Raw genomic sequence first — 26,544 nt, 5'->3', positions numbered from 1 at the left:
TGGATTTGTCTCTCAGAAGGCGCCATCTTGTCAGGTAGAGATGTGTTCCCTCTAATGGAGCAGAGTCCTCAGAAGTTAATTCTATTTGCTTCTGGGAGTTTTATTTATGATGTTTATATGCTGCCAGAGTGCAACAAGCATTCATAATGTATGATTAAAACCAGATAGTCTTGATACCCTTTCCTCAAGAATAGTTTGTTAAAGGGGACTGGAGGTTAAAACATATGAAGAATGGTTGCAGGAACTGGGTATGTTTAGCTTAAGAGAAAGAAGGACCAGGGGAGACATGATAGCAGTCTTCCAATATCTCAGGGGTTGCCCCAAAGAGGAGGGAGTCAAACTATTCTCCAAGGCACCTGAGGGTAGAACAAGAAGCAATGGGTGGAAACTAATCAAGGAGAGAAGCAACTTAGAACTGAGGAGAAATTTCCTGACAGTTAGAACGGTTAATCAGTGGAACAGCTTGCCTCCAGAAGTTGTGAATGCCCCAACACTGGAGGCTTTCAAAGAGAACATTTGTCTGAAGGGGTATAGGGTTTCCTGCCTAAGCAGGAAGACCTCCAATGTTCCTTCCAACTCTTCCTCTTCTCTTCAAACTTTAGCCTTTCAAACTCTACACACACACACACACACACACACACACACACACACACACACACTCCTAGTCTAGTGAAGAAAAGAGAAGGACCAGGGGGAGACATAAGAGCAGTGTTCCAATATTTGAGGCACTGCCAAAGAGAGGAGGGGGGTCAAGCTATTTTCCAAGGCACCCGAAGGCCAGACAAGGAACAAAGGATGGAAACTGATCAAGGAGAGATTCAACCTGGAAATAAGGAGAATTTTTTTGACAGAGCAATCAGCTTTTGCCTTCAGACTTGGTGGGCGCTTCATCACTAGAGGCTTTCGAGAAGAGACTGGACTGCCATGTGTCAGAAATGGCACAGGGTCTCCTGCTTGAGCAGAGGATTGGACTAGATGACCTGCAAGGTCCCTTCCGACCCTGTTGTTATTGTTATTGTTCCTCCCAGATGATCACCTTGGGCGTCCTCTTCCCTTCTCTTTCCAGGATTAGAAGCAGAATCTGCTTCGGGGCATCTTCTTGACAATAACCTCTTGCTTTCCCAGGTCAACAGGATTTAAAAAAAAAAACTGCAAGGGGAAGAAGACCGGAGGGGGCCGAGGGGGCTCGCCAGGGAGAACCATTCTGTGCCCAGCCAACTGTAAAGCCCTCGCAGAGGTCCTTCCGGGGAAAGGAGGTGCATGCGCGGAATTGCAGCTGCGCGCCTAGGCTGGATAAAAGCGTTGCCGGCGGTGCTGCGAGTAAGGCGGATCGTGGAAGCTGCTCTGCGCGCTTTTTTTGGGGGGGGGGAGAGAAGGGAGTCCGGACGAGGGGCAAGAGCCTCTTCCCCCGCGGGTGCCGGACGAGAAGTTCTCTCCTTCCCTTCTGCCAGTCCTGGGGCACGACTTCTCGGGAACCTAAACCTTAAATGCTTCTTGGATCGCTCATCCGATTGTTTCCACGACCATCACTTTCTCCTCGTGCAGATTATTTTGCTGGCCCTTTGATGGTCGTTTCCCGCGACCGTTTTGTGTTTGTTTCTTTTGTTTGTTTCTCTCTTTCTCTCTCTCCCCTCCTTCCCTCCCCCCTTTCCCCCTCTCTTTCTCTCCCTCCCTCCCTCCCTCTCCCCTCCCCCCCCGTGTGTGTGTGTGTGAGAGAGAGAGAGAGGGTTGTTTCAGGACAAAAGTTAAATGGCTGCGGAAGGGCCCGGAGGAAAGGTGGGCGATCGCTCCTTGGAGCTGCCGTCTGGAGGAATCGCTCAGGAGGATCCATCTCAGAAGAGACCATCAGGTAAAAAGGTTCTTCCGATGCTCATTCATCCTCGGGGTGGACTTTGCCCGAGTTGCTTTCATTCGTGAACTTCTTTCTCCTTAGGTCTTGTTTCTTTAAAATTAAATTGGCTGTGGGTTTTCTGTATCACCCGTTGAGAAAGTCTCCTGGCTGCGTGCAATTAAAAAGGAATCAGCCTTTCTCCTTGGATGTTTCAAAGGGCTAATCGTCTGTGGGGATTCCCGGTCATCCAGGTCATAGTTGTCCCAAAGGGGCTTTTTTCCAGAGGCAAGAAAGTCCAGTTGCCTCTTGGGGGAGGAAAAAAGCACCTTTGGGGCAAAGAGCAAACCCTACTGAGGAAAAAAGATTTTTGGGGGCTCATCTTTCCTGATTATCTGCCCAGAAGGGGAACATCCAGCACACCTCTGTGGGTTTTGGGATGGAAGAGATTGCAGTCAATTTCTGTGTTGCTTTATTGTATAAATTCCCCACTTCAGACTGCAGACTGCTCCCTACTGGGTGTCAGAGGAGAACCATAAGGCTGAATATATTACAGTATATATTACTGAATATATATACAGTACATTACAGTAATCCAATGAGCTAACAAGGATATGGATCGCTTTGCCTAAGAAAACCTCTCCAGCCTTCCAAAAAATATAGCAGTTTGAGGTCAAACAACACAAAATCATAAATGGATCTGTTGAAAGAAATGTCCTTCTGGGTTCGGCTCCAAGTGGGGGGAAAGGCACTGGAAACATGGAGGCTGCTTGGAAAGATGGTTTAATGGTGGACGGGATCACATGGCTTGAGCTCCTGAAAAGGGGGATCACATGTTTCCAGATGTTGGGTGAAGAAGAAAAGAGACAAAAAAGGGGCTGGGTTTTTTATGCTCTGTTTGGCCCCACCTCTCTGTTTCTTGTTCCTGTGTAAGAAATGTATTCTGATTGGTTGTCAGACTGCCATGGGCCCATGCAGGGGCAAATCTCTAGGCTGTATTTTGAATCCAAGTGTGGTTGAGTTCCCAGATGCCATGTGATGATTTGGGTAAAGGGCTAATACTATCATGTCTTAATCCCATCACTCTGGAGCTGAAGGGGAGGGATCTTTGTTATGTAGAATAGATTGGCCCAGGCTTTTTTAATGGTCCATTAACAAAGGTGAGGGCTATTAAGAGTGAGCCTCTTTTCTGCCTAAAAACATGTTTCCCCATTTCTTATCCAGGGAAACATAATATTCTGCCTTTTCAACATTTCCCAGGATATTTCATTTTTCTAGGAGAGGGGTGGTTGCTAACTTCCTACAGATCACAGTGTTTGACAAATGCAGAAATGACAACTCGAGGATCAGTTCCTAGAACCAGGAATTTGATCCCCCGAATTTGCTCTGGGTGTGCTGAATAAATAAAATCAATAGACTATAATATAATTCTTTATTGGCCAAGTGGGATTGGACACACAAGGAATTTGTCTTTGGTGAATATGCTCTCAGAATACATAAAAAGACAAGATACATTCATCAAGTATCATAAGGTACAACACTTGATAGTCATAGGGTACATAGGGTACAATAAGCAATCAGGAAACAATCAATATGAATATAAATCGTAAGGATACAAGCAAAGTTACAGTCCTGCCGTCATAAGTGGGAGGAGATGGGCGATAGGAACGATGAGAAGACTAATAATAATAGTAATGCAGCCTTAGGGAATAGTTTGACAGTATTGAGAGAATTATTTGTTTAGTAGAATGATGGTGTTTGGGGAAAATACTGTTCTTGTGTCTAGTTGTCTCGGTGTGCAGTACTCTATAGCATCGTTTTGAGGGTATGAGTTGAAACAATTTATGTCCAGGATGCGAGGGGTCTATAAATATTTTCACGGCCTCTTTTTGATTCGTGCAGTGTACAGGTCCTCAATGGAAGGCCGGTTGGTAGTAATTGTTTTTTCTGCAGTCTTAACGTTAATAATAACAAAGGAGAATATAGGTTATTGGGGAGGGGAATTTTTGGCTAAGTGGTGTTGCTTTCATTTAGATAAACAAGATCACTAGTGTGATTTTTACCTTCTTCCCTATTCAGGGCGGAAACCTCATCTCGTGTTCTTGTGCAGTTTAGTAAACTTGTCTACAGCAGATTATGTGGTCTCCATTCAAAATTTGGGTTGGGAGAAAGACTTAAAAGCACATACTGGGCGTTTCTCCTGTCTAGTTCAATTGGTTATCCACCATTGAGTGAAACACAAGTTTTCTCCAGTGGTCTCAATCCAAAATTAAAGGTCTCCAGATGATCCTTGGTTGTATTTGGTTGTTGAGACACATACTCCTTCCATGACTTCACTTAGCCCAATCTACATCCACATGACAAAAAAACCTTTAATTTCACCACAGATAGGCAGATATAACCATAGTTTCAATTGGGAAAATGTGCCCATCCTAGACCAGGCCAAGTCCAAAATTCCCCAAAAGGGAATTTCTAGAAGCCTGGCACTCTGTCAAATCAGCCATCAATAGACACATAGACATTAACAACAATACAAAAACATCTATAGACTATCCAAAAGAGGCAATCAACCAACCCAAAAGGAAACAAAAGACAGTCCACCAGTAATCAGCACAGATTAACTCCAAGGTTAACTTCAGACCAATCAGGTAAACAACACCCCTATTTGAAATTGCAAACAGCCATCAGTAAACAGCACAACCAAAGACCCGCCCTCACCCATACAGACAGGCAAAACCACAGAATATAAACTGGCAACAAACAGCACTCCTGACTAGCACAGGTGAAATAACCTCGTTTGTGTCTTGAAATGTCTTGAGAAAACAGCAAACTCAGAGAGCACCAAGGACCCCTCATTTCAATCCTGAGCTACAAATAGTCTCCTTTATTGGTACCAATCCATAATCCCTGGCTTCCATTACCTCCCAGCTTTTGCACAACCTCATCAGTCTGAATGTTTGTATAACAAACAGTTCCTCTGCTTTCTTTCACACTCTCAGAAACCAGAGCAACATCGATGGTATCTTCTGGAACAACTATTGTCTTTTGTGGAGCAATAGCAACGTTTGTACTTGTACTTCCAAGGAAGGTAGGAAAAACTTCTTCAAACTGCAAATATCATTCAATATGCTCCAGCCTTGTCCTAAATAGGTGGGGGAATGAATGGAATGTATCTGGTAATATACTGTATTTTTTGGAGTGTAAGACGCACCTTTTCCCCCCCCAAAAAGAGGGTGGGAATCTGGGTGCGTCTTATACAGTGAATACAGTATTTTTGGCCTCCCGAAACCTCGCCCTCTTAACAAAAATGAATGTGCAGAGGATTTGAGAGGTCTGCAAAATGCTCCTGGGGGCTGGGGAGGACAAAAATGCCCCCCCCAGCTCCCAGGAGCACTCTACAAGCCTCCCAAAGCCTATGCATGCCCTGTTTTTTTGCAAAAAAAAGGGACCAGTTTTCATAAAAAACGGGCCTTTTTTGCTCGTTTTTGCCCCCCCCGCCCCCGCCCCAGGAGCACGTTGCAGGCCTCTCAAACTCTCTGCATGCCCCGTTTTTCACAAAAAATGAGACTTGCAGAAGGTTTGGGAGGCCTGCAGAATCCAAAAACTTTTTAAAAAAATTTACCTCTTCAAAATCTTGGTGCGTCTTATACTCCGGTGCATCTTATACTCCCAAAATTATGGTACTTATGGTCTCAACTCTGCAATACATGACAATGTAATATTATTGGAGCCATGGTGGCACAGTGGTTAAAATGCAGTATTGCAAGATAAAAATATATATTTACTCAAAAGTCCTTTTAGTATATTCTCTTAGACCAGGAGTGTCAAACTTAATTTCATTGAGGGCCACATCAGGGTTGTGCTTGATCTTGGGGGAGGCGTGGCCGGGGAGGGCATGGGCAGCTTGACGTCACTCCTGTCAGGGGCGCTTGTGGGGGCCCGAGTGCTCTGCCAGCAAAAATAGGCTCCCAAGCTCCGTTTTTGGTTGCCACAGCCTCCTGCAATCCTCTCCATTGAAAACGGAGCTCGTGAGGGCCATGTTTTCACTGGTTGAGGGTTGCAGGAGTTCATGACAGCCGAAAATGGAGCTTGGGAGGAGCACGTTTCCACTGGCAGAAGCACCACAGCTGGTCCTTTGCTGTTTCCAGGGTGGTCCTGCGGGCCAGATCTAAGTACCCTGCAGGCCAGATCTGGGCCCTGGGCCTTGAGGTTGACACCCCTGTTTTAGACAAAATGTCTTGCTATATGTCAATAATCTGCAGTGACCTTATAGGTAGTTCTGATTGCCTTAATTTCTACTAGTGTAATTTATAAATAAATATGTAAATTTATAGATAGACACCATCTCAATCTCTCACAGTACTCCCAACAGCTTCATATAGCTCTTCTGTGAGTATTGCGTTGAGGGACAACATAAGGCAGGGTCCAAAATGTCAGATAAAGCTCTCCAAATTCTTCTTGTAGAAACCAGCTTCAGGGAAGGGCTGGATGGATCCTCCCGTCAGTGGTACATCCAAGATTCATCTATCAGTAGATAGAGAAGGGAGAATTGGGGTGCTGCTGCTCTAGAATTACCATATTTTTCAGAGTATAAGATGCTCCGGAGTATAAGATGCACCTTAGTTTTGGGGGAGAAAAATAATAAGAAGAAAAATTATGACTGCCTACCAGCATCCATGGTATTCAGCTGGCTAGCTTCATGTCAGTGTGTGAGAGTTCATGACTTGGAACACATAGTAACAAGGTCAGCCAATGAATAGGCATAGCAACTAAGTCAGCCAATGAGGGCTATTTGGACTCTGAAACAGTATTTGCTGTGTGAACAATAAGGAGACAGGAAGGATCCTGGTTTAGCTAAGAACTGAAAGTGAAACTGCTTGTGTTGTGTCCTGCTGAATCAGTTACTTCTGTGTGCTTTCTGAATGTGATTGCTGCTGCAAACTCTGACCAGCCAGATCACCCTTAGCACTTATTGCAGCCTGATTCAGCACAGCTGATTGGCGGGTAGATTGGACTGCCAGAATACCCCCAATCAGCTGTTCCAGACTGCAGGGATTGCCATACACCATCGCTGCCTCCATGCCTCACGTTTTTGGTCTCTGGTAGGTGTGGGTGGGGCTACATTCGGTGTATAAGATGCACCCAAATTTTCACCCTCTTATGGGGGGGAGTGCGTCTTATACTCCGAAAAATACGGTAGTCATGAAAGATTATCCCAGGTGTATTTTTCAATCAGAGGCTGCAGCTCTGTCCATTTTCTCCAGGGAAGTTGCTTACTTATCCTATTTGTAAAGCAGGATTTGTCTTTAAAAAGAAATTTTGCATTTAGATTACCATATTTTTCGGCGCACACTCCCCCCCCATAAGACACACACACACACACACACACCAAAAGAGGCTGAAAATTTGGGTGCTTTGAATGTAGCTTTTTCAAAGCTTTTTTTTACCCCTAATGGGGCGCTAATGAGTGAAGCGATTTTCCTCTTCTGTACATTGCCTGCTTTTCTCATTGCTGCTCCCTCCTATGTTAGTGCCTCATTAGGGCTGGAAAAAAGCTTCCAAAGCACAGCTGATGTCGAGGCTTTTCGCTTCACTTCTTAGAGCCTCATTAGGGGTGGAAAAAAAAGCTTCGAATTCTTATCCTTTTGGATACTGATACATCTAAGTGAGGCTTGGAAGAGTAGAGACGAAACAAAATGGAGTCTGTGCTTCAAAAACAATTTCTCAAGGAATGCGAAATCTACTTCTCTCCAATGCAACCCATTATTTTGCAAATTGTGGCTATCTTCTTTGAATTTTCTCATTTAAGTATGCCCTTCAACTTTTCTGTGGAGCAGATAATTTGTTAGTATTACTGTTCCAAGTTTCTGGAATAGAAATATCATCAATCATGCTGGTTGATGATCTCAGATAGAGTTTAGATAGCAAAGTGCACTCCTTTTTGGTCCAAATAGGCTTCTCACTTGCCCTCAGTAATGATTGTTTGTAATGATCGCAAGTGATTGTTAATCAGTGCGACCTCACTTGGAATACATAGTCCAGGGGATAAAAAGCATGTGCATGCTCAAAGCCAGCAAACTTATGTGCTGAAGCTGACCAGACTAAGAATGCTAGCCAGATGAATACCTGGTAGGCAGAATTTCCCCCTCCCCTATTTTCCTCCCCCAAAAGTAAGGTGCGTCTTATACTCCAGTGCGTCCCCCCAAAATATGGTATTCAAGTTATCCTTACGAAGAGACATTATAGTATATGTTGTTTCTGTTTCAGAATTCCATCTCTTTTGAGGATGTAGCTTTGTCTTTCTCTGTAGAGGAATGGTCCTTACTGGATTTGGAGCAAAAAACTCTTTATCAAGAGGTCATGCTGGAAAATGCAAGGAACCTGGCCTCCTTAAGTAAGTTTTTTCTGGGATGAAATTCTGGTGGAAGGTATTTTCTAGTGAGGCACAAACAGTATTTTCATTTTATGTGTATCACCTTATGTGTTCATTCCGGACATCTTTACTGCTGCTATCCATGTATTTTATGCTATATGCTAAATAAATAAGCAAGCAGCTGATTTTTAAAAAGAAAAATGGCCTAACTGTAGTTTTGTGTCCCTCTAGCCTGTATTTTAAATCTTTAGGGATAGATTTTTTAGGTTGTTTTAATTTTTAACTACACTGTACAGCCTATCACTTAATTTGTTTTAATGGGTATTTATAAATATTTAAGTTTTGTATATTGTTTTATTTGTGGTCTGTACACCGCCCCGAGTCCCTTTGGGGAGAGGGGGCGGTCTATAAATTCAATAAAATTAAATTAAAAAATTAAAAATATTGACCTCTTCTTTTCCTATAATGGAGAAAGAATGTCCTCATTTGCTGTTCCACTCCTACGGTACTTTGTCTGTTAAGATGAACTAAAAACTTTATGTTGCCTATAGAATGAGGAGACTGGTCCTCCCATACAGTTTTCAATCCTGTCTGTCCCACTTTGTAGATAATTTTAAGTGCTCTATTCCTCTTTATATTTTCTGGCTGTAATGATGGAAGCCCACAGAGAGCATCCCAAGAAAGTAAATGCTAGAGAATTGGGTTTTCTAAGGCACTGAGTTCTCAAGAGATGGGATCTTCCATCAAGGTGACTCTTCCCCCGCATTTTCTCCAAAGCTTCTTTTGTGAATTTTGTTTGTAAATGCGAGGACGACCAAGGATGAACAAACACCCATGAGAACCAGGTTTTTTTTTTTCAAGGCTGCACTTCCTCATGGAGTGGAGGCTGATGTTCAGTTCCCAGGTCCAAGTCACTGATCCACCTTTATCAAGTCCATTTTCCCACCTAGGCGATGTTTCCCTCTATTCCAGGGGTGGCGAACAAGTTCGACAAAAAGAGACAAAATTTTAAACTGTGAGAGTCAGAGAGCCACACCACGCAGTGACCTGCCAAAACAGACCTGGAAGCAATGTTCCCTCTAATTTTTTTTTGATGTGAGCAGAAAAGTATAGTGTTTGAGCGGCACATTTTCATGCCTGAGCACCCGAATTTTTTTCACAGATGTCACCTAAGACAACAACGAAATCAGTATTATTTGAAACTCAAAGTTATGTTTCTTCAAGGTACCCGCTTAATTCAAAGTGTTATATAATATCAGTATCACTTAACAACGCTCCTGCTTAGCAACCAAAATGTTGGCTCAGAAACTCTGGCATTTGAAGCACGCAACTCTTAAAGCTGTCAAGTTACAAGACCCTTGCACCCCTAACCCTTTAGGGAAAAAAACCCCCAGGGGTCTTCAAACCTGACAGCTTTAACACTTGTGGACTTCAACTCCCAGATTCCTCCTCCAGTCATGTTGCAGCGACGTCATCTGCGTGGATCTGCTCCATCTTTGCTTTCTTCATTGTGGGCAGGGCTTCTGCTGAAGATGCCGACGAGTACGAGTTGCCACCAGAATAACTGCTGCTACCTCCTCCTCCTCCTCCTCCAACAGAATCACCAGATTTGCTCCTGAGCTCAGCGCTGGGTTACCTCTGCCCCCTCCCCCTCCTCCGTGCTTTTGAGGAGCCATGAGGCTTTTTTTCCCCTGCTCTCCCCCCCCCCCCCGCCTTCCTACTGGCTCCTGCAGCCTCATGGCTCCTCAAAAGCACGGCGGAGGAGGAGGAGGGGGCAGGGGTAACCCAGCGCTGACTGAGCTCAGCTGCTCCGAGCGGAGGGGAGGCGCCGCTGCCACGCGTGGAGATGCCGGCTGGAGCTTTGGCGGCTTCATCTCAGCCGCAGCGCCGGGCGGCAAATCCGGCAGTGCTGCCTGTTAGAGGAGGATGAGGAGGAGGTGGCAGCAGTTCTTCCGGTGGCGGTGGGGGCTTTGGGGCTTCACAACTAGCCTCAGTCGCCCCGTGCTCCTCAAAGCAAGTCTGGGGAAGTCCTTTGCAGGCGGCCCGTTCTAGCTGCCTGCAAAGGACCTCCCCAGCTTCCGAAAGGGAGCGCGCGATCCGAGCCACAGTATACTAAATAATGATAAGAGGCAAAGAGCCTCATTTATTTTGGCCGGGAGCCGCATGCGGCTCGCGAGCCGCGTGTTCGCCACCCCTGCTCTATTCATAACACTTATATACCATGCTCATCTTTCAATCAACTCTCCTGCTTTCCTGAAACTGAATCTGAAGGAGCAGCCAAGCTGAAGGTGCCCACCTTGAAACTCAAAATGAGCTGATCCGAAGGATTGAAGTTTGCAATTATGGAGGGCAAGAGGGCAGCCTACGGCAAATCTTAACATCAATTGTATACCAAGCCTAGCCCCATGTTTTGAACACATCCTGACGGTAGAAGAAAGAAGATTCACAAAAAGGGTTAAAAGAAAAAAAGAGCTGGAGGGAGGTGGGCAGAGTTTTGATAATATTGAAATAAGAGATGCAACAATTGGTGCTAAATCATCGGTGTCAACTTTTCTCTGTTTCTCTTCCAAGCAGCTGATGAATGGGAAACAGGAGGTTCTAGCCAAGAAGAAGCATCCTTGTCGACAGCTAGAAATGAAGTTGAAGAAAGGATGTTTGGAAAACAAAGCCTTAAGGAAGACCAGTTAAAAGGGGGACTGTTGGAATGTTCTCCTTTTCAATATGCAGATGCCAGTGTCTTCTTGACTGAAGATGATATTCAAGAAAGAGAAATTTGTATAGGATGTGGAAAAATACTCCCAGATGAACTGGGGTTATTTGACTGTTGCAAAAGCCACACTTTAGACAAAGAAAAGGAGAGCAGGTAAACACTCCAGAAGGACCTTTCCTCCTACCTTAAATCAGAGAGTACAAATTGAAGAAAAACTATATACTGTATTTTTCGCTCCATAAGACACACTTTCTCCCTTCCCCCAAAAAGTGGGTGGAAATGTCTGTGAGTCTTATGGAGCGAATATTGTGTCACAGACCATGTGTTCCTGACATCATGTAGTGTATTACCTCAGGGGTCCCCAATGATGGACCGGTGCCAGTCCTTTGGTGAATAGCAGCCAGGCTGTGGTGGTGGGGTCCTTTTACAGCAGTGGTGTCAATCTCGATTTCATTGAGGGCTGCCTCAGAGTTTTGTTTGACCTCAGGGGGACAGATAAGGTCAGGGTGTGTGTGGCCAGCTTGACATCACTCATCTAGGCTCCATTTTTGTCTGCAACGGCCTCCTGCAGCCCTCTGCCAGTGAAAACGGAGCCCAGGAGGGCCTCCCGAGCTCCGTTTTCACTGGCAGAGGGCTGCAGGAGGCTGTTGAGGTCAAAAACAGGAGGGCTGTGTATGGTCCTCCTGAGCTCCGTCTTCGCTGGCAGAGGCACCATGGGCCGATCCTTCGCTATTTCCAGGATGGGCCCACGGCTCAGATCTAAGGACTTTGCGGGCTGCATCCAGCCCTTGGGCCTTGAGTTTAACCCCCCTGTTTTACAGTGCTGAACTCCGCCTCTTCTGCTTTGTCATTGCCCATCTCTTCTGTCTCTTTTCTGCACTGCAGAAGTCAATAGGCAAAGCTGGCACATGAGAGGACACCTATCGGTGGTCCTCTCAGGCTCTGCCTCCTGCCCTCACTACCCTGCTGCTCCATATTCGGCGCTCCATATTCACAGTACTCCGATGGGGACACCTAATGTAAGGGGGCATTCTGATGGGGATGTAAGGAGGGCACTGTGGAAACAAAATACAGTCGTATGAATAGTGCCTAAAAAGTGTCCTCTAATAAAGTGTCCTCTTTATAAACTCCCCTATAAAGGTAAAATCTTAAGTGTGTTGCCCCATAACAATGCGTCAGCAGCAGATCCCCCCACATAGCAGTATGTCCGCAGCAGATCCCTTATAATAGTGTGTCATTCCTTGATGTTCTCAGCTACAGTGCTCTCATAACAATAAAGGACATGTTACTGACAGTTCTTTCACTACTGTATTTTCTTGCAGAAGAAAGAACCTCATGCTACACACGGGGATGCCAAAGCAGAAAAGACAAGCCTATAAAATTCCTTTTAAACTGGAAGTAGTAAAATATGCTGAGGAACATGGAAACAGAGCAGCGGCGAGACATTTTGGGCCACCTCCAACTGAAAAAATGATAAGAGAGTGGAGGAAACAGGTGGATCAACTGCAAAAAGTGAAAGATAAAAGTAAGCACAATTTTCGTGGACTAGCTGCAAAGTGGCCACAGTTAGAGGCGTACATGAAAGAATGGATCATATGTCACTGGAATAATGGCTTCGCAGTTTCTACAAAAATGATAATATACGAAGCCAAACGCATTGCGGTAGAGAAAGGCATTCAGGATTTTACTGGATCACCATCATGGTGCTACAGATTTATGAGACGATATGGCCTTGCTATACGCACCAAAACTAGAATTGCGGAAAATATGCCATAATAATATGACTCTAAGATTCTGTCTTTTCATAAATTTGTAATTGATGCTAGGAAGAAAAACGATTTTGAAATTGGCCAGATTGGGTTTATGGATGAAGTCCTGCTAATCTTTGATGTGCTATCTAATAAGACTGTTGATCTGAAAAGTGCCAAAACCAGAACCGTGAAAACCTCAGGGCATGAGAAAACATATTACACAATTGTGTTGTCCTGCTGTGCACATGGCACCACATTACCACTGATGTTAATTTTCAAAAGGAAAAACTTTCCAAAAGAAGTGATTCCATAAAGAGTTGTTGTGTGAGAAAGGATAGATGGCCGAAAATGGATTGAGAGTATGGGTTAAAAAACTGTGGGCCAAACGTCCTGGAGGACTTCTGAAAAAATCTGCTTTATTAGTGCTCGACCAGTATAAAGCACATATTAATGAAACTACAAAAAATAACTTTAAAGAAGTGAAGACTAATCTAGCCGTAATTCCTGGGTGTGTTACCAGGCAGTTGCAACCTCTTGATGTTTCCATTAACAAACCATTTAAAGTCTTTATGCAAGAAGAGTGGAACAAATGGACGGCTGCTGATAATCATGATCTGACACCTACTGGACGAATGAAGAGGCCCACTATCACTCAAGTTTGTGAATGGATTAAAACATCATGGCACTCAGTGAAGGATGAAATCGCTGCATGGTCATTCAAAAAATGTGGCATTAGCAATGCCTTAGATGGAACTGAAGCTAGTATCACATATGAAGATAGCGAAGAAAGTGATATCAGTGACTGTTAGCAACTGAGCTTCATAAATTCTGACACTAGCGATGATGAGTTTTTGGGGTTTCCAGAAAAGTAGAAGAATGCTTGAACCTTAAAGTCTCGCCTGATTTGTTAATGACAGTGATAATAGTTCTTAATGCCACTGTTGACTTTACATGGTTGAAATATTATTCTGCTATATTTTATTAAATATATTAGTATACTATTTGGTTCAGAATATTTTTTTTCTTGTTTTCCTCCTCTAAACCTAGGTGCGTCTTATGATCAGGTGCGTCTTATAGTACGAAAAATATGGTAAATGCCTGGAGTGCGGAAAAAGCTTCAGGGATTCGAGTTGTCTTCAATATCTTCATAAACAATTTAGATGAGGGAATAGAAGGAGAACTTACCAATGTGCAGATGATACTAAGGTGGCAGGAATAGCTAACACCCAAGATCTAGATGGATCTTGACAGACTTGAACACTGGGCCCTATCTAACAAAATGAAATTCAATGTAGAGAAAAGTAAAGTTCTACACTTAGGTAAGAAAAACCAAAAGTACACATATAGACTGGGTGAAACCAGGCTTAATAGCAGTGTCTGTGAGAGGAATCTTAGAGTGGTAGTGGACAACCAGGTAAATATGAGCTAGCAGTGTGCAGCGGCAGCCAAAAAAGCCAATGGAGACATGATACCAGTGCTCCAATATTTGAGGGGCTGCCACATACAGGAGGGGGTCAACCTATTCTCTAAAGCACCTGAAGGCCGGACAAGGAATAATGGATGGAAACTGACCAAGGAGTGATTCAACCTAGAAATAAGGGGAATTTTCTGACCATGAGAACAATCAACCAATGGAACAGCTTGCCCTCGGAAATTGTGGGGGCTTCATCACTTGAGACTTAAATAAAAGATTGGACTGTCATTTGTCAGAAATGGTGTAGGGTCTCCTACTTGAGCAGGGGGTGGTGGACTAGATGACCTACAAGGTCCCTTCCAACTCTGCTAATCTGTTACAATCTGTTACAAGGAATGTGGAAAGAGCTTCCAACCAGCCTGATGTCCCATAAAAGAATCCACACTGGGGAGAAACCATATAAATGCAAGGAATGTTGAAAGAACTTCCATTGGGCAACCAGCCTTACTTCCCATCGCAGAATCCCCACTGGGGAAAAACCATATAAGTGTAGGGAATGTGGAAAATACTTCACTCTGTCAGGTTCCCTCACTTACCATAAAAAGATCCACACCGGGGAAAAACTGTACAATTGCAATGAGTGTGGAAAGAATTTCAAGTTCTTTGACTTCCCATAAAAGTCTTCACACCAAGGAGAAGCCATACAAATGCACAGAATGTGACAAGGACTTCACTACACCAGTTTCCCTCACTCATCATAAAAGGGTCCACACAGGGGAGAAACCATATCAAGAGCTGTGGAAAGAATTTCAGTCAAAAATATTGTACGATACATAACAGAATCCACACTGGGGAGAAACCATACCAATGCCAGGAGTGTGGAAAAAGTTTCACTATGCCAAAATTGTCAGTGCATGGGAGTTCCTGACTGGGAAGACATGGTAACAAGGTCAACCAATGAATAGGCATAGCAACTAAATCAGCCAATGAGGGCTGTTTGGAAACTGAAACAGTATTTGCTAGAGACAAATACTAGGAGCCTGGGCATATCTTAGTTTAACTTCTGTACTAAAGCTGCAGGCTCTGTGAGCTCAAAACTAGTCTGCTGCTCTGAACTGAAACTGTTCTCCTCTGCCTAGTGTTTTGCTTGTATTTTGCTACCATGTTGGGAAATCTGCTTTTGGTATTACATATTTACTTCATGTGTTATATTACATATAAAGAGAAGTTAATGAATCCTGCTGAATCAGTTACCTGGGTGTGCTTTCTGGATGTGATTGTTGCTGCAAACTCTGACAAAGTTCCCTCACTTACCATAAAAAGAGCCACACGGGGAAGAAACCGTACAAGTGTTTGAAATGCAGGAAAAGTTTTAGAACTAGCAGTATGTTTAATCATCACAGGAATATCAACACGGGAGAAATATAAGTGGAATAAGAATGGAAAATGTTTCACTAATTCAAATTCCCTCATTTGCCATAAAGCAATCCACACAGTGGACAAACAATATAAGTACATGGAGTGTGGAAAGAGTTTCACAAGCAGCAGTCATCTTAGTCACCACAAGAGGATCCACACAGGGGAGAAACCACATAAATGCAGTGAGTGTGGCAAATGCTTCAGACTAATTAGTGCACTTAATACCCATAGAAAGGTTCACTCAGGCGAGAAATCAGGCAAGTGTGTGTAGACCATTGAAAGAGTTTCCGTAAGCTGGCAGTCCGGTAGAATTGGCCTGTAGTGCTGCATTCTAACTGCACAGTAACTTTGAATGGTCAGTAAATAAACTATTGTAAGTTGAGAACTACCTGTACTTTTGTGTCCCTCAAGTCATCTAATGAGCTACAGTGAAATATGATACTAATGGTACTAATACCATTCTATACAGGCTTAGTAAGACCGCACCTAGAATACTGCATCAGTTTTGGTCACCACACTATAAAAAGATGCTGAGACTCTAGAAAAAGTGCAAAGAAGAGCAACAAAAATGATAAGGGCACAGGAGGCTAAAACATATGAAGAACGGCTGCTGGTATTGGGTATGTTCAGTTTAATGAAAAGAAGGACCAGGGGTGACCTAATTGCAGTGTTCCAATATCTCAGGAGTTGCCACAAAGAAGACGGAGTCAAGCTATTCTTCAAAGCACCTGTGGGAAGGACAAGAAGCAATGGGTGGAAACTGATCAAGGAGCGATTAATCCTAGAAACGAGGAGAAATTTTCTGACAATGAGAACAATAAACCAATGGAATAGCTTGACTTCAGAAGTTGTGTGTGCTTCATCACTGGAAGCTTTCAAGGACAGACTGGACAGCCATCTGTCAGAAATGGTATAGGGTCTTCTGCTTGAGCAGAGGGTTGGACTAGATGACCTACAAAAGGTCCCTTCCAGTGGTGGGTTGCCAATTTTTTTACTAGTGGTTCGGGTGCACTCGCACGTGCATCTAGGCAGGTGGGCGGTGCCTCCCGCTGCTGCTACTACCGGTTCGCCTGATCAGGGCCAAACTGGGAGCAACCCATCTCTGGTCCCTTCCAACTCTGTTATTCTATTCTAATTATAATGCTTGATGGTCTCTTTGGATGAGCTGTGAATCAAGGTGCTTGCAGAGGTCGCCATCTAGTGGATCCTTGCATTATAATACCCAGAGATCTCCACTGGAAGCAGGACTTTTTTCCCCAGGAGTGGATTCAAACAGGATTTTGAAAGGGAGGAAACAAGCCAGTCTCCACTTGCAGTCTAGCTAGAAAAAAAACACTCTCTCCCGTTAACTGCTAGCGCACAAAGAGGCCGAGGGGAGCCCTTGCAAGAAAAGAGACCCATGTGCAAATCTGTTCTGCCAGCAAGCAACAGTCAGGTTTGTGTTGACTGTGAGGAAGCCGAAGCCTGGCCCTATTTTGAGATCTGAAGGTAGGTGAAGAGGAAGCCTGGACCAATCTGCTTCATCCTCTGGTCACATCAGGCAAGAGAAACCTTTCTCTTTGGGGATAACTTTGTTTGGCAGGAATTTCTCTTAAAGGTTGAAGTCATCGCCTTCAATTTTGTGCAGATGGGGGCTTGGAGGTCCTTCATGGGTTATCTTGGCTCCTTTCCTGCAGTTGTAATCAGCAAGATGGCCCGGGAGGAAGCGTCAGACAGGCTCTTTTCCGTCTCTGAATCAATCTGGAATTGCTCCCTGTGCAGCTTTTTTTCTAATCTTAGGAGGGTCCATTGTTGGAGAACCTGTCCTGCAGACAGAATATCTGCCGAGCATGGGCCCTCTATTCTTCCCGACCAAGAAATGAGATTTTTGAGGATGGGAATGCAGTTTATTTCCAAGGCCATTTGTTCTGGGCTGCAAGAAAAATTCTGTGCAAACCAGAAGTCGGTGTGAGAAGCACTATCCGAGAAGATCCATCATGGCATTCAATACTTCCTCTGCTGCTGAAATATCTACTTTGCTCATATCCTTCAGTGTCTCCTCTCAAAAATTGTGCAATTGTATTATAGTCACATAATCTTTTACAACAAATTTCCAAGGGGTAAAAATTTCTGAGTAAAAGTGTTTGTTCTTCAATTCCTTGGACACTATTTTCTTATTTTTCCTTACCTGGGAGGGTCCTTGGTGCTCTCTGAGCTTTTACTTGTTTTCTTACAGATATTTCAAACTAGGTAACATTATCAGTGCTAGTAAGGAGGTGGGGTTTGCTCTCAGTTTAAATTAGAGTGGCTTCCCCTCTTAGTGTGCAATGTGCAGCAGCTGCCAAAAAAGCCAACACAGTTCTAGGCTGCATCAACAGAGGGATAGAATCAAGATCACGTGAAGTGTTAATACCACTTTATAATGCCTTGGTAAGGCCACACTTGGAATACTGCATTCAGTTCTGGTCACCACAATGTAAAAAAGATGTGGAGACTCTAGAAAGAGTGCAGAGAAGAGCAACAAAGATGATTAGGGGACTGGAGACTAAAACATATGAAGAACGGTTGCAGGAACTGGGTATGTTTAGCTTAAGAGAAAGAAGGACTAGGGGAGACATGATAGCAGTGTTCCAATATCTCAGGGGTTGCCCCAAAGAAGAGGGAGTCAAACTATTATCCAAGGCACCTGAGGGTAGAACAAGAAGCAATGGGTGGAAACTAATCAAGGAGAGAAGCAACTTAGAACTGAGGAGAAATCTCCTGACAGTTAGAACAATTAATCAGTGGAACAGAAATTGCCTCCAGAAGTTGTGAATGCCCCAACACTGGAAGTCTTTAAGAAGATGTTGGATAGCTATTTGTCTGAAACGGTATAGGGTTTCCTGCCTAGGCAGGGGGTTGCACTAGAAGACCTCCAAGGTCCCTTCCAACTCTACTATTGTATTGTATTATTGTATTGTATAGTGTTGGGTGTGTGTGTGTCTTGGAGGTCCTTTAATTGGTCTGTTTGCTGTAGGCTTCTTTGACAGTTTCTTGATTGGCGTATTGTTTACTTGATTGTTGGTCTGAAGTTAATCTTGGAGTTGATCTATGCTGATCTTGGTAGTGGAGAGGTGCTGGGGTCTTTGTGTTTCCTTTTGGGCTGGTTCATTGTTTCTTTTGCATAGTCTATAGATGTTGTGAATGTCTGTTTCTATTGATGGCTGATTTGACAGAGTGCCAGGCTTCTAGAAATTCCCTGGTGTTTTTGGATTTGGCCTGGTCTACGATGGTCACATTTTCCCAATTGAAACTATGATTAAATCTGTCTATCTGTTGTGTAATTAATTATGTTCATCGTGTCTTCTGACTGCTGGTTGGTGTTCGTGGATGCGTTCTGCTAGTCTTCTGCCTGTTTGTCCTACACAATATTAACAACAGCAACAACAGAGTTGGAAGGGATCTTGGATGTCTTCTAGTCCAACCTCCTGCTCAGGGAGGAAACCCTTTACCAGTGATGGCTAACCTTTTTGCCATTGCATACCAAAAGCATGGGGGAGCGCAGGGTGGGTGGGTCGTGCGCACACATACCCACACCCCTAATTCTATGCGCTTTCCCCCATGCATGCGTGCAACCCCCCCACACACGCATGCACACGCAGCCCCCATTCATGCATGTGCGACCCCGCTTTTGGTGCACGATGGACCTGTTTTTCGCCCTCCCCAGGCTCCAGAGGCTTTCTAGGAGTCTGTGGAGGGTGAAAACGGCTTCTCCTGCCCCCTCTGGAGGCCCTCCGACGGGTGGAAATGGCCCGTTTTGTGACTTCCAGTTTGCGTGTTGGGCCAGAGGACGAAAAACAGCCAAAAATGAAGGCCAAAATCAGTTGGCCAGCACGCACATGTGCACTGGAGCTGACAGGGCAATGCTCGCGGGCCCTAAGAAATGGCTCCACATGCCGTCACAGCCCTATACCATTTCAGACAAATGTTTGTCCAATGTCTTCTTAAAAACTTCCAATGTATTCACAACCTCCAGAGGCAAGTTGTTTCACTGATTGTTCTGTTAGGAAATTTCTCCTTAGTTCTAGGTTGCTTCTCTCCTTGATTAGGTTTCCATCCATTCCTTCTTTTCCTCCTTCAAGTGCTATGGAGAATACGTTTATCCCCTCTTCTTTGAGGCAGCCCCTTAGATAATCCTATGTATGTATGCCAGTGACGTGCGGTCAGTAGAGGCAAGGGAGGCAGGGCCTCACCTCTCTTCATGGAATAATAGTATATAATATTATATACTATATATATATAATATTATATACATCCGTCCGGCCGCGCCTGGGAGCTGCGGAGGCAGAAATGTTGTCGGCGCCTCCAGATGACGAACCAGTCGCTTGCTTTCGTCATCGGGAGGCTGACAACATTTCTGCCTCCGCATCTCCCGGGCGCGGATGGACGAAGGTAGCCAGAATGGCACCGAGGCAGTCCGGTGGACGAGTGACCGAAGATCTCGCTGCCTCGCTCGCTCGCTCGCCGGACTGCTTCGGCGCCATTCTGGCTACCTTCGTCCATCCGCGCCCAGGAGATGCGGAGGCAGAAATGTTATCGGCCTCCCGATGACGAAAGCAAGCGACTGGTTCGTCATCTGGAGGCGCAGACAACATTTCTGCCTCCGCATCTCCCGGGCGCGGATGGACGAAGGTAGCCAGAATGGCGCCGAAGCAGTCTGGCGAGCGAGCGAGATCTTCGGTCACTCGTCCACCGGACTGCCTCGGCGCCATTCTGGCTACCTTCGTCCATCCGCGCCCGGGAGATGCGGAGGCAGAAATGTTGTCAGCCTCCCGATGATGAAAGCAAGCGACTGGTTCGTCATCTGGAGGCGCCGACAACATTTCTGCCTCCGCATCTCCCGGGCGCGGATGGACGAAGGTAGCCAGAATGGCGCCGAAGCAGTCCGGCGAGCGAGCGAGCGACGCAGCCTGATCTTCGGTCGCTTCCAGAGCTGGAGCGGGATGGAGCAGCCACCACCTTGGAAGTGAGTCACGCGGACGGAGCTTCGGGGCTGAGGAGAGAGGCAGGGACGGAGGGAGTGGGGGGAGAGGAGCCGCCCCCCTCACCCCGCAGGCAATGGGGAAAACTTTCCCGAAATGGGGGGGGTGTCGCGGGAAATAAAAAGGGCGCGCGCTGGGGGGGACGAAGGAGGCTTTGGCGCGCCTTAGAGGCGGGCGGGCAAGCAACGAAAGGAGCAGCGAGGGCGGGCGGTGGCTGCAGGCGGCAAGGCTTGAGCAGGGTGAAAGGGACTGGTGCCGGTGGAGGAAGCAATGCTACGCCGCGGTCCCCTTAATGTTCACTCAGGAAGGTGGAGAATGAGATCACGTGGTCTGCACACGTGGTCCCATTCCCCGCCTTCCTGATGACGTCACCAGCCTCCCCAGCCATAACCCTCACCGCACGTCACTGATGTATGCATATATATATGTTTTTTATGTACGTGTTTGTGTACACACACACACACGCACACACACACACACACACACACACACACACACACACACACACACCAAGCCAAGCCCAAAAATGCCAGAGTGCCAGCCTGGCACTCTGTCAAATCAGCCATCAATAGAAACATAGACATTAACAAAATCTATAGTCATGATGGTGAACTTATGGCACATGTACCACAGGTGGTACAAGGAGCCATATCTGTGGGCACACGAGCCATTGCCCTAGTTTGCTCCAGCACTCATGCCCACACTGCCCTTCCCTTCCCAGGAGTCTCCACACCATGCCAGGTAAGTACAGGGCTTGTATGGAGGCTCTGGGAGGGCGTTTTCAGCCTCTGGAGGGCCTCTGAGGGAGCGGGGGAGGCTGTTTTTGCCCTCCCCAGGCTCCTAGAAAACCTCTGGAGCCTGGGGAGGGCGAAAAACGGGCCTACAGGAAGTCAGAAAACGGGTTGTTTCCAGCCTCCGGAGGCTTCAATGAGACCCACTAGGCCCAAAATGGGGCATGAGGTGTGTGTGTCATGCACACATGCATGGGGGGAGGTCGTGTGTACATGCGCAGGGAGTTGGAGCGCGGGGGGGTTGAATTATGAGTATGGGCATACACACGTGTGATAGCATGCGCACATGCGCTTTTGGCACCCAACGGAAAAAGGTCGCCATCACTGATCTATAGACTACACAGGAGACAATTAACCAGGAAAAAAGGAACAAAAAGACACAAGCACCTTTCTACTACCCAGATTAGCATAAATTAAATCCAAGATTAACATCAGACCAACAATCAAACAATAAACAATACCCCAATCAAGAAGCTACCAAAGAAGCCAACAGCAAACAGACAAACCAAAGAATCTCTAAGAGCAACCCCACTCACACTGACAGGGCAAGCTGCTAGAATATAAACTAAGAGCGAACCCCATGCCTTACTAGCACTGATGATGTCACCTTGTTGGGTAATGTAACGTCTGCAAGAAAACAAGCAACCTCGGATAGCACCAAGGACCCCTCATTTCAACCCTGAGCTACAAATAGTCTGCTTTATTTTCCTTAACTGTTTATTTCCTTCTCCCTTTAGCTTGGCAGTTGAAAATTATGTCTTTCATAGTGAGCAAGGATTTTAATTCGTTCAGGATAAAAGCCAGACTTCTCCAAAGATGGCTCAAGGGGGCTGTTCTCATTCTACCAGTTGTTTTGGTAGAAGGAGAACAGACATAGGGAAATCTGGATTTGTTTGGAACAGCATTTCAGCCCAGAGGAAAAAATAAACTCGCAGTACACCGAAGAGGAAGGAGAAGGAAAAGTTTCCCCTATAATTCTGGCCGGTACTTGTGGAAAATTCTGGGAAAAGCATCAGTTGGATTGTACAGCATCAACCTTTCAAATTATTCTGTAAGGAGGTTGAGGCACCCCGAGAGCTTTGCAGCCAACTTCATCGCCATTACCATCAATGGCTGAAGCCAGAGAAGCACACAAAAGCTCAAATGTTGGACCTGGAGCAGTTCCTGGCCATCCTGCCCCCAGGAATGAAGGGCTGGGTGCGAGAGTGTGGAGCAGAAACCAGCTCCCAGGCAGTGGCCCCAACAGAAGGTTTCCTCCTGAGCCAGGCAGAGAAGAAGAAGCAGGAAGAGATGCAGGTGAGAGAATATCACCAGGTAATTCAAGATGGGCATGGCGCAAACCAGTGGTATGAAATTCTTAAAGGCTTCCCTATACAGAATGCTGCTATAAAGCATTGCGTGCCAAAACAGTCAGGTGTAAAGATAATCCCCCCCCCCTCTCCGTGCCATTACTGCTGAACATTTAATTCCCGTACACGGTCTCATTTCTCATCTTTTCTCAACTTCTCATATTTCCTATTATCTTCCATTGGTTTCTTACGATTTAATGCAATGCGCCCTGCTCCCCTGCACATGCGCGCACAACTCCCCTGTGCTCCCCCAGTCTTCCCCACATGCACATGACTCCCCCATGCACCCCGTGCATGTGCTCAAACCCCCCATGCCTCGTTTTGGGCCTAGCAGGCCTCTGTAAAACCCTCCTGGGACCAAAAATGGGATGCTGTGGGGGGGCTGCACCCACTGTGCTTTCCCCACCCCCACACATGTCTGTGCGGTGCCCCCCCATCCCCTCATGCGTGGCAGACCCAAAAATCAGCTGGCCGGTGGGAGGTGCACATGCATGCATGGTGGAGCTGTGCAAGGCGACAGATTGCCTACAGAGAGAGCTCTGTGTGCCATAGGTTTGCCATCACGGTTCTAGGGCTAAGAAAGTCAGGAAAATATTTCCTCGCGAAACAGATTGATTAATCTCCTACAAGATATGGAAATCCCAAGTTCTTTCTGGGAGCAGTGCGGATTTGGAGACAGTAATATACTCTTTTTCCCTTCAGGTTCATGAACCTTTGGTGGAGATGATTGTTGAATATCCCAAAGCAAGGGGCAGTGTGTCATACTCCTCTCACAAGCTGGCCTTTAGAGGCATCTCCCAGAAAGACCCACCTCTAAGTACTTCTTCAGGTAAAGGAGAGTTCTTCTGATGTAGCACCGCCCTGTTAGCCAAACTGTGGAATGGCCCAGTCAAATGCTGGGATCATTACCTGGGGCGAAGGAGCCAATTTTCAAACAAGGCAGGTAATTACAGCTTGTTTACTCTGAATAGCCACATAAAGGCTCACTCTTGGGATCCAAGTCACAAATTGAGAGCCCCAATTGCACAAATTAGCAGAGTCTCTATACTCTTGTAAAAACAAAGACATATGATTGTTAGCAGACAATAAGCAGTAAATTATTCACATCCCTAGTACAAGTAATCTTTGACTTACAACAATTCATTTAGTGACCGGTTGCAACAGCATTGAAAAAAGTGACTTAGGACCATTTTTCACACTTATGACCATTGTAGTGTCCCCATGGTCACGTAATCAAAATTAGGACACCCCGCAACTGGCTCATATTTATGACAATTGCAGTGTCCCGGGATCATGTGATCACCTTTTGACCTTCTGACAAGCAAAGTCAATGGGAAAGCCAGATTTACTTAACAACTGTAGTAATAACTTATAACCCGCAGTGATTCACGTTACAACTATGGCAAGAAAGGTCATAAAATGGGGCAAAATTCACTTAACAAATGTCTCACTTAGCAACAGCAATTTGGGGCACCATTGTAGTCATATGTCAAAGACTGCCTGTATAGGATTGCCATTCCAGAAGGTGTCTTCATTATTAAAGTATTGTAGTCTTTCTGTCTCTAACCCGGGGGTGTCAAACTCAAGGTCCATGGGACAGATCCAGCCCATGAGATGTTTAGATCTGGCCCACAGAGGAGCTGTGAAGGACCAGCCTGTGGTGCCTTTGCCAGTAGAAAGAGAGCTCCAGAGGGCTGCGCACGGCCCTGGATTCTGTTTTCGCTGGCAGAGGGCTGCAGGAGGTCATTGTGGCTAGGTAGTCATGTGACTGGATGGCCATGGTCAACTTGATGCTGCTTAGATCGAGGGGCACCTCACTGGCCTCTATACCCCTTCCCTCCCAGCCACTCCTCGCCTCCCCGCCCGGGCTCCTTAGGGCCCCAATAGGAAGCAGTTGTTGGAGCTAAGCAGCCACCACGAGAAAGAGTTGGCAAAACACTGGCTCAGTTCAAATTGGATCTGACCGAGAAGGAGACTCAGCAGAAACACTTCACTGAGGACTAGGATCATAGGCTTTCCAAGCGGAGGGAAGACCTGCAGGAGTGCAAGGCCAGGTACCAGCGCCTGGAGGCTCAGCGGGCTGAGATAGCCAGCTAGTTCTAGGCCATGATACAGTCCCACTAGAACAAGACCCTCCGGCTCTTCGCCACCACCGGTGCTTTTGTCCAGCCTTCGCCCCACACCAGGAGGCTGAAGCAGACCCCGAGTCAGAATTTCTGTCCCCCTTTGACCCACCCAAAAAGACCCTAAAGGGGGAGACTCTCTGCAGCAACAGAAGCGTTCATTGCACGTATCCGGCATGGAGGCTGTAGTTTGAGGACCCCTGATTTAGTGCAATTTAATAAATGCAAATAATTGTTCTACGAACCTCCAAAATTTTCTTGCGGACCCCCAGTAGTCCACAGACCACCAGTTGGTTACCGCTACTGTAGGATGCACAAAGGATGTTTGTTTTAAAACAAATACTTTTTACACCTTTTGTTTCACTCAGATAATAGGACAGCACTGTTGTTACTTGTGGAAGCATCTTTTCTTTGCGGTGCAGTAGAAACAGCAGTTTTGCCTCCAGCTCAGGTAGGAAGAAGATTCTACTTCCCAAAGTCAAAATGTGATTTAATCAAAGAGCATCCAGTGAGATTTTCCAGAGCCACTTCCTATACCCTGAGGTCCCATCAAGTCAGTTTTTTAGAGATCATGCTTTACGTCAGCTTTCCATCTGTTTGCCTATTAATACGATCCTGTTTTATTAATTCAAGGACAACTGACAAAATTTTCATGTAAGTCTTTAATAAGTCTTTAATAAGTGTCAAATTGATCTCTGAGGACTAACATAATTATAAAAATAACATAAAACTCTTTAAAATGTCACATAGCACTGTAAAAATGTTGATTAAACCATCTTCCAGTAAAGACTTGAGCCTTTATTCAATAGTTCATCCAGAATCTGTCCTATCAGTTGAATCAAGATTTTGGTATAGCTGCCTCTGAACTGGATTGTAGGCTGTGTAGGATAACTTCAATTAATAAAATATTATCCCAGCTATGTCATCAATCACATTTGAACTGTGATCAATTTTGGTGGCAGATAATCTCTAGGGAAGATATTCATATTCCTTATATAAAAACTGATCTAGAGGATTTCTTCATTTAGAAATATATGGCCCAAAAGAAATGAAAACAGAAAGGGAAAGTGAGTTAATATTTATATAAAATGTGCAACTAATGCAGCTTGATCCTTCTTAGCACCCTCACTTTTTGACTAAATCATCTCATCCCTTTTTTCTTTATCTCAAGCAGGTGATGAACCGACGTTTGAGGAGGATAAGAAGCCAGCAGCGGAAAAATTGCAAAGCTAATAATTTGCAAATTGCAAATTGCAAAGCTAATAATTTCAGCTAAGAATGAAATTAAAGAAAGGTTCTTTGAAAATCCATGGGGACCAAAAAGGCCTAAGGAAAACCAATTCAACAACAGTGTGGAAAAGTCGACACTGCAATGTGCAAAAATCCATGTCTTACCCCAAGAAGATCATAAAAAGAAAAATTGTATAAGGTGTGGAAACATCTTCAGGAATATGTCCAATTTCTGTGCCTGCTGTGAAACCCTCACCAAAAAGGAACAATACGGACACAAAAAGCAAGGACAAAGTTTACATCAAAAGACCCATGCTGGAGAAAAATGATATAAGTGCATGGAGTGTGGGAAAAGTTTCAGTAAGAGCTATAACCTGAATGCCCATAAAAGTATCCACACAGGGGAGAAACCATACAAATGCCTGGAGTGTGGGAAAAGCTTCCGGAAGAACAGTAACCTTGCGTCCCATGTAAAGATCCACACAGGGGAGAAACCATACAAATGCATGAACTGTGGGAAAAGTTTCAGGTGGAACAGCAACCTTACTTCCCATAA

The 26,544-nt window shown here is 45.2% G+C and overlaps 2 protein-coding genes across 3 annotated transcripts; both read left to right on the top strand.

The window, feature by feature from the left end:
- The first annotated feature begins 1,117 nt into the window (after positions 1–1,117).
- Positions 1,118–13,663, top strand: LOC309382961 (uncharacterized protein). Of its 2 annotated transcripts, none has more exons than XM_081934951.1 (5): positions 1,118–1,849; positions 4,828–4,916; positions 8,096–8,222; positions 10,773–11,064; positions 12,234–13,663. In XM_081934951.1, exons 1-5 carry the CDS (start codon positions 1,750–1,752, stop codon positions 12,685–12,687), a joined length of 1,062 nt encoding a protein of 353 aa, XP_081791077.1. In that variant the 5' UTR covers positions 1,118–1,749; the 3' UTR covers positions 12,688–13,663. The 2 variants fall into 2 exon arrangements, with proteins under 2 accessions (XP_081791077.1, XP_081791078.1); XM_081934952.1 differs by having other exon boundaries at positions 1,121–1,849; positions 10,776–11,064.
- An 8,756-nt stretch (positions 13,664–22,419) lies between these two features.
- On the top strand, positions 22,420–26,034 carry LOC309382713 (uncharacterized protein; the record flags this gene model as incomplete). The annotated part of the gene is made up of 4 exons (XM_081934484.1): positions 22,420–22,582; positions 23,338–23,464; positions 25,127–25,209; positions 25,933–26,034. The coding sequence occupies exons 1-4, from the start codon at positions 22,430–22,432 to the stop codon at positions 26,032–26,034; spliced, it is 465 nt and encodes a 154-aa protein (XP_081790610.1). The 5' UTR covers positions 22,420–22,429.
- Positions 26,035–26,544: the final 510 nt, after the last annotated feature.

Source organism: Natrix helvetica (genome assembly GCF_964273705.1).
Source record: "Natrix helvetica genome assembly, chromosome: 1".
Lineage (NCBI taxonomy): Eukaryota > Metazoa > Chordata > Lepidosauria > Squamata > Natricidae > Natrix > Natrix helvetica.
The sequence above is the reverse complement of the archived record's forward strand: the minus strand, read 5'-3'. Positions and strand labels throughout refer to the sequence as shown.

Excerpts from the sequence above, each read along its gene's own strand:
- LOC309382961 (XM_081934951.1), top strand. The coding sequence starts at position 1,750 with ATGGCTGCGGAAGGGCCCGGAGGAAAGGTGGGCGATCGCTCCTTGGAG. Across the intron at positions 4,917-8,095 it reads TACTTGTACTTCCAAGGAAG|AATTCCATCTCTTTTGAGGA; the intron begins GTAGGAAAAACT and ends TTTCTGTTTCAG. Across the intron at positions 11,065-12,233 it reads GACAAAGAAAAGGAGAGCAG|AAGAAAGAACCTCATGCTAC; the intron begins GTAAACACTCCA and ends ATTTTCTTGCAG.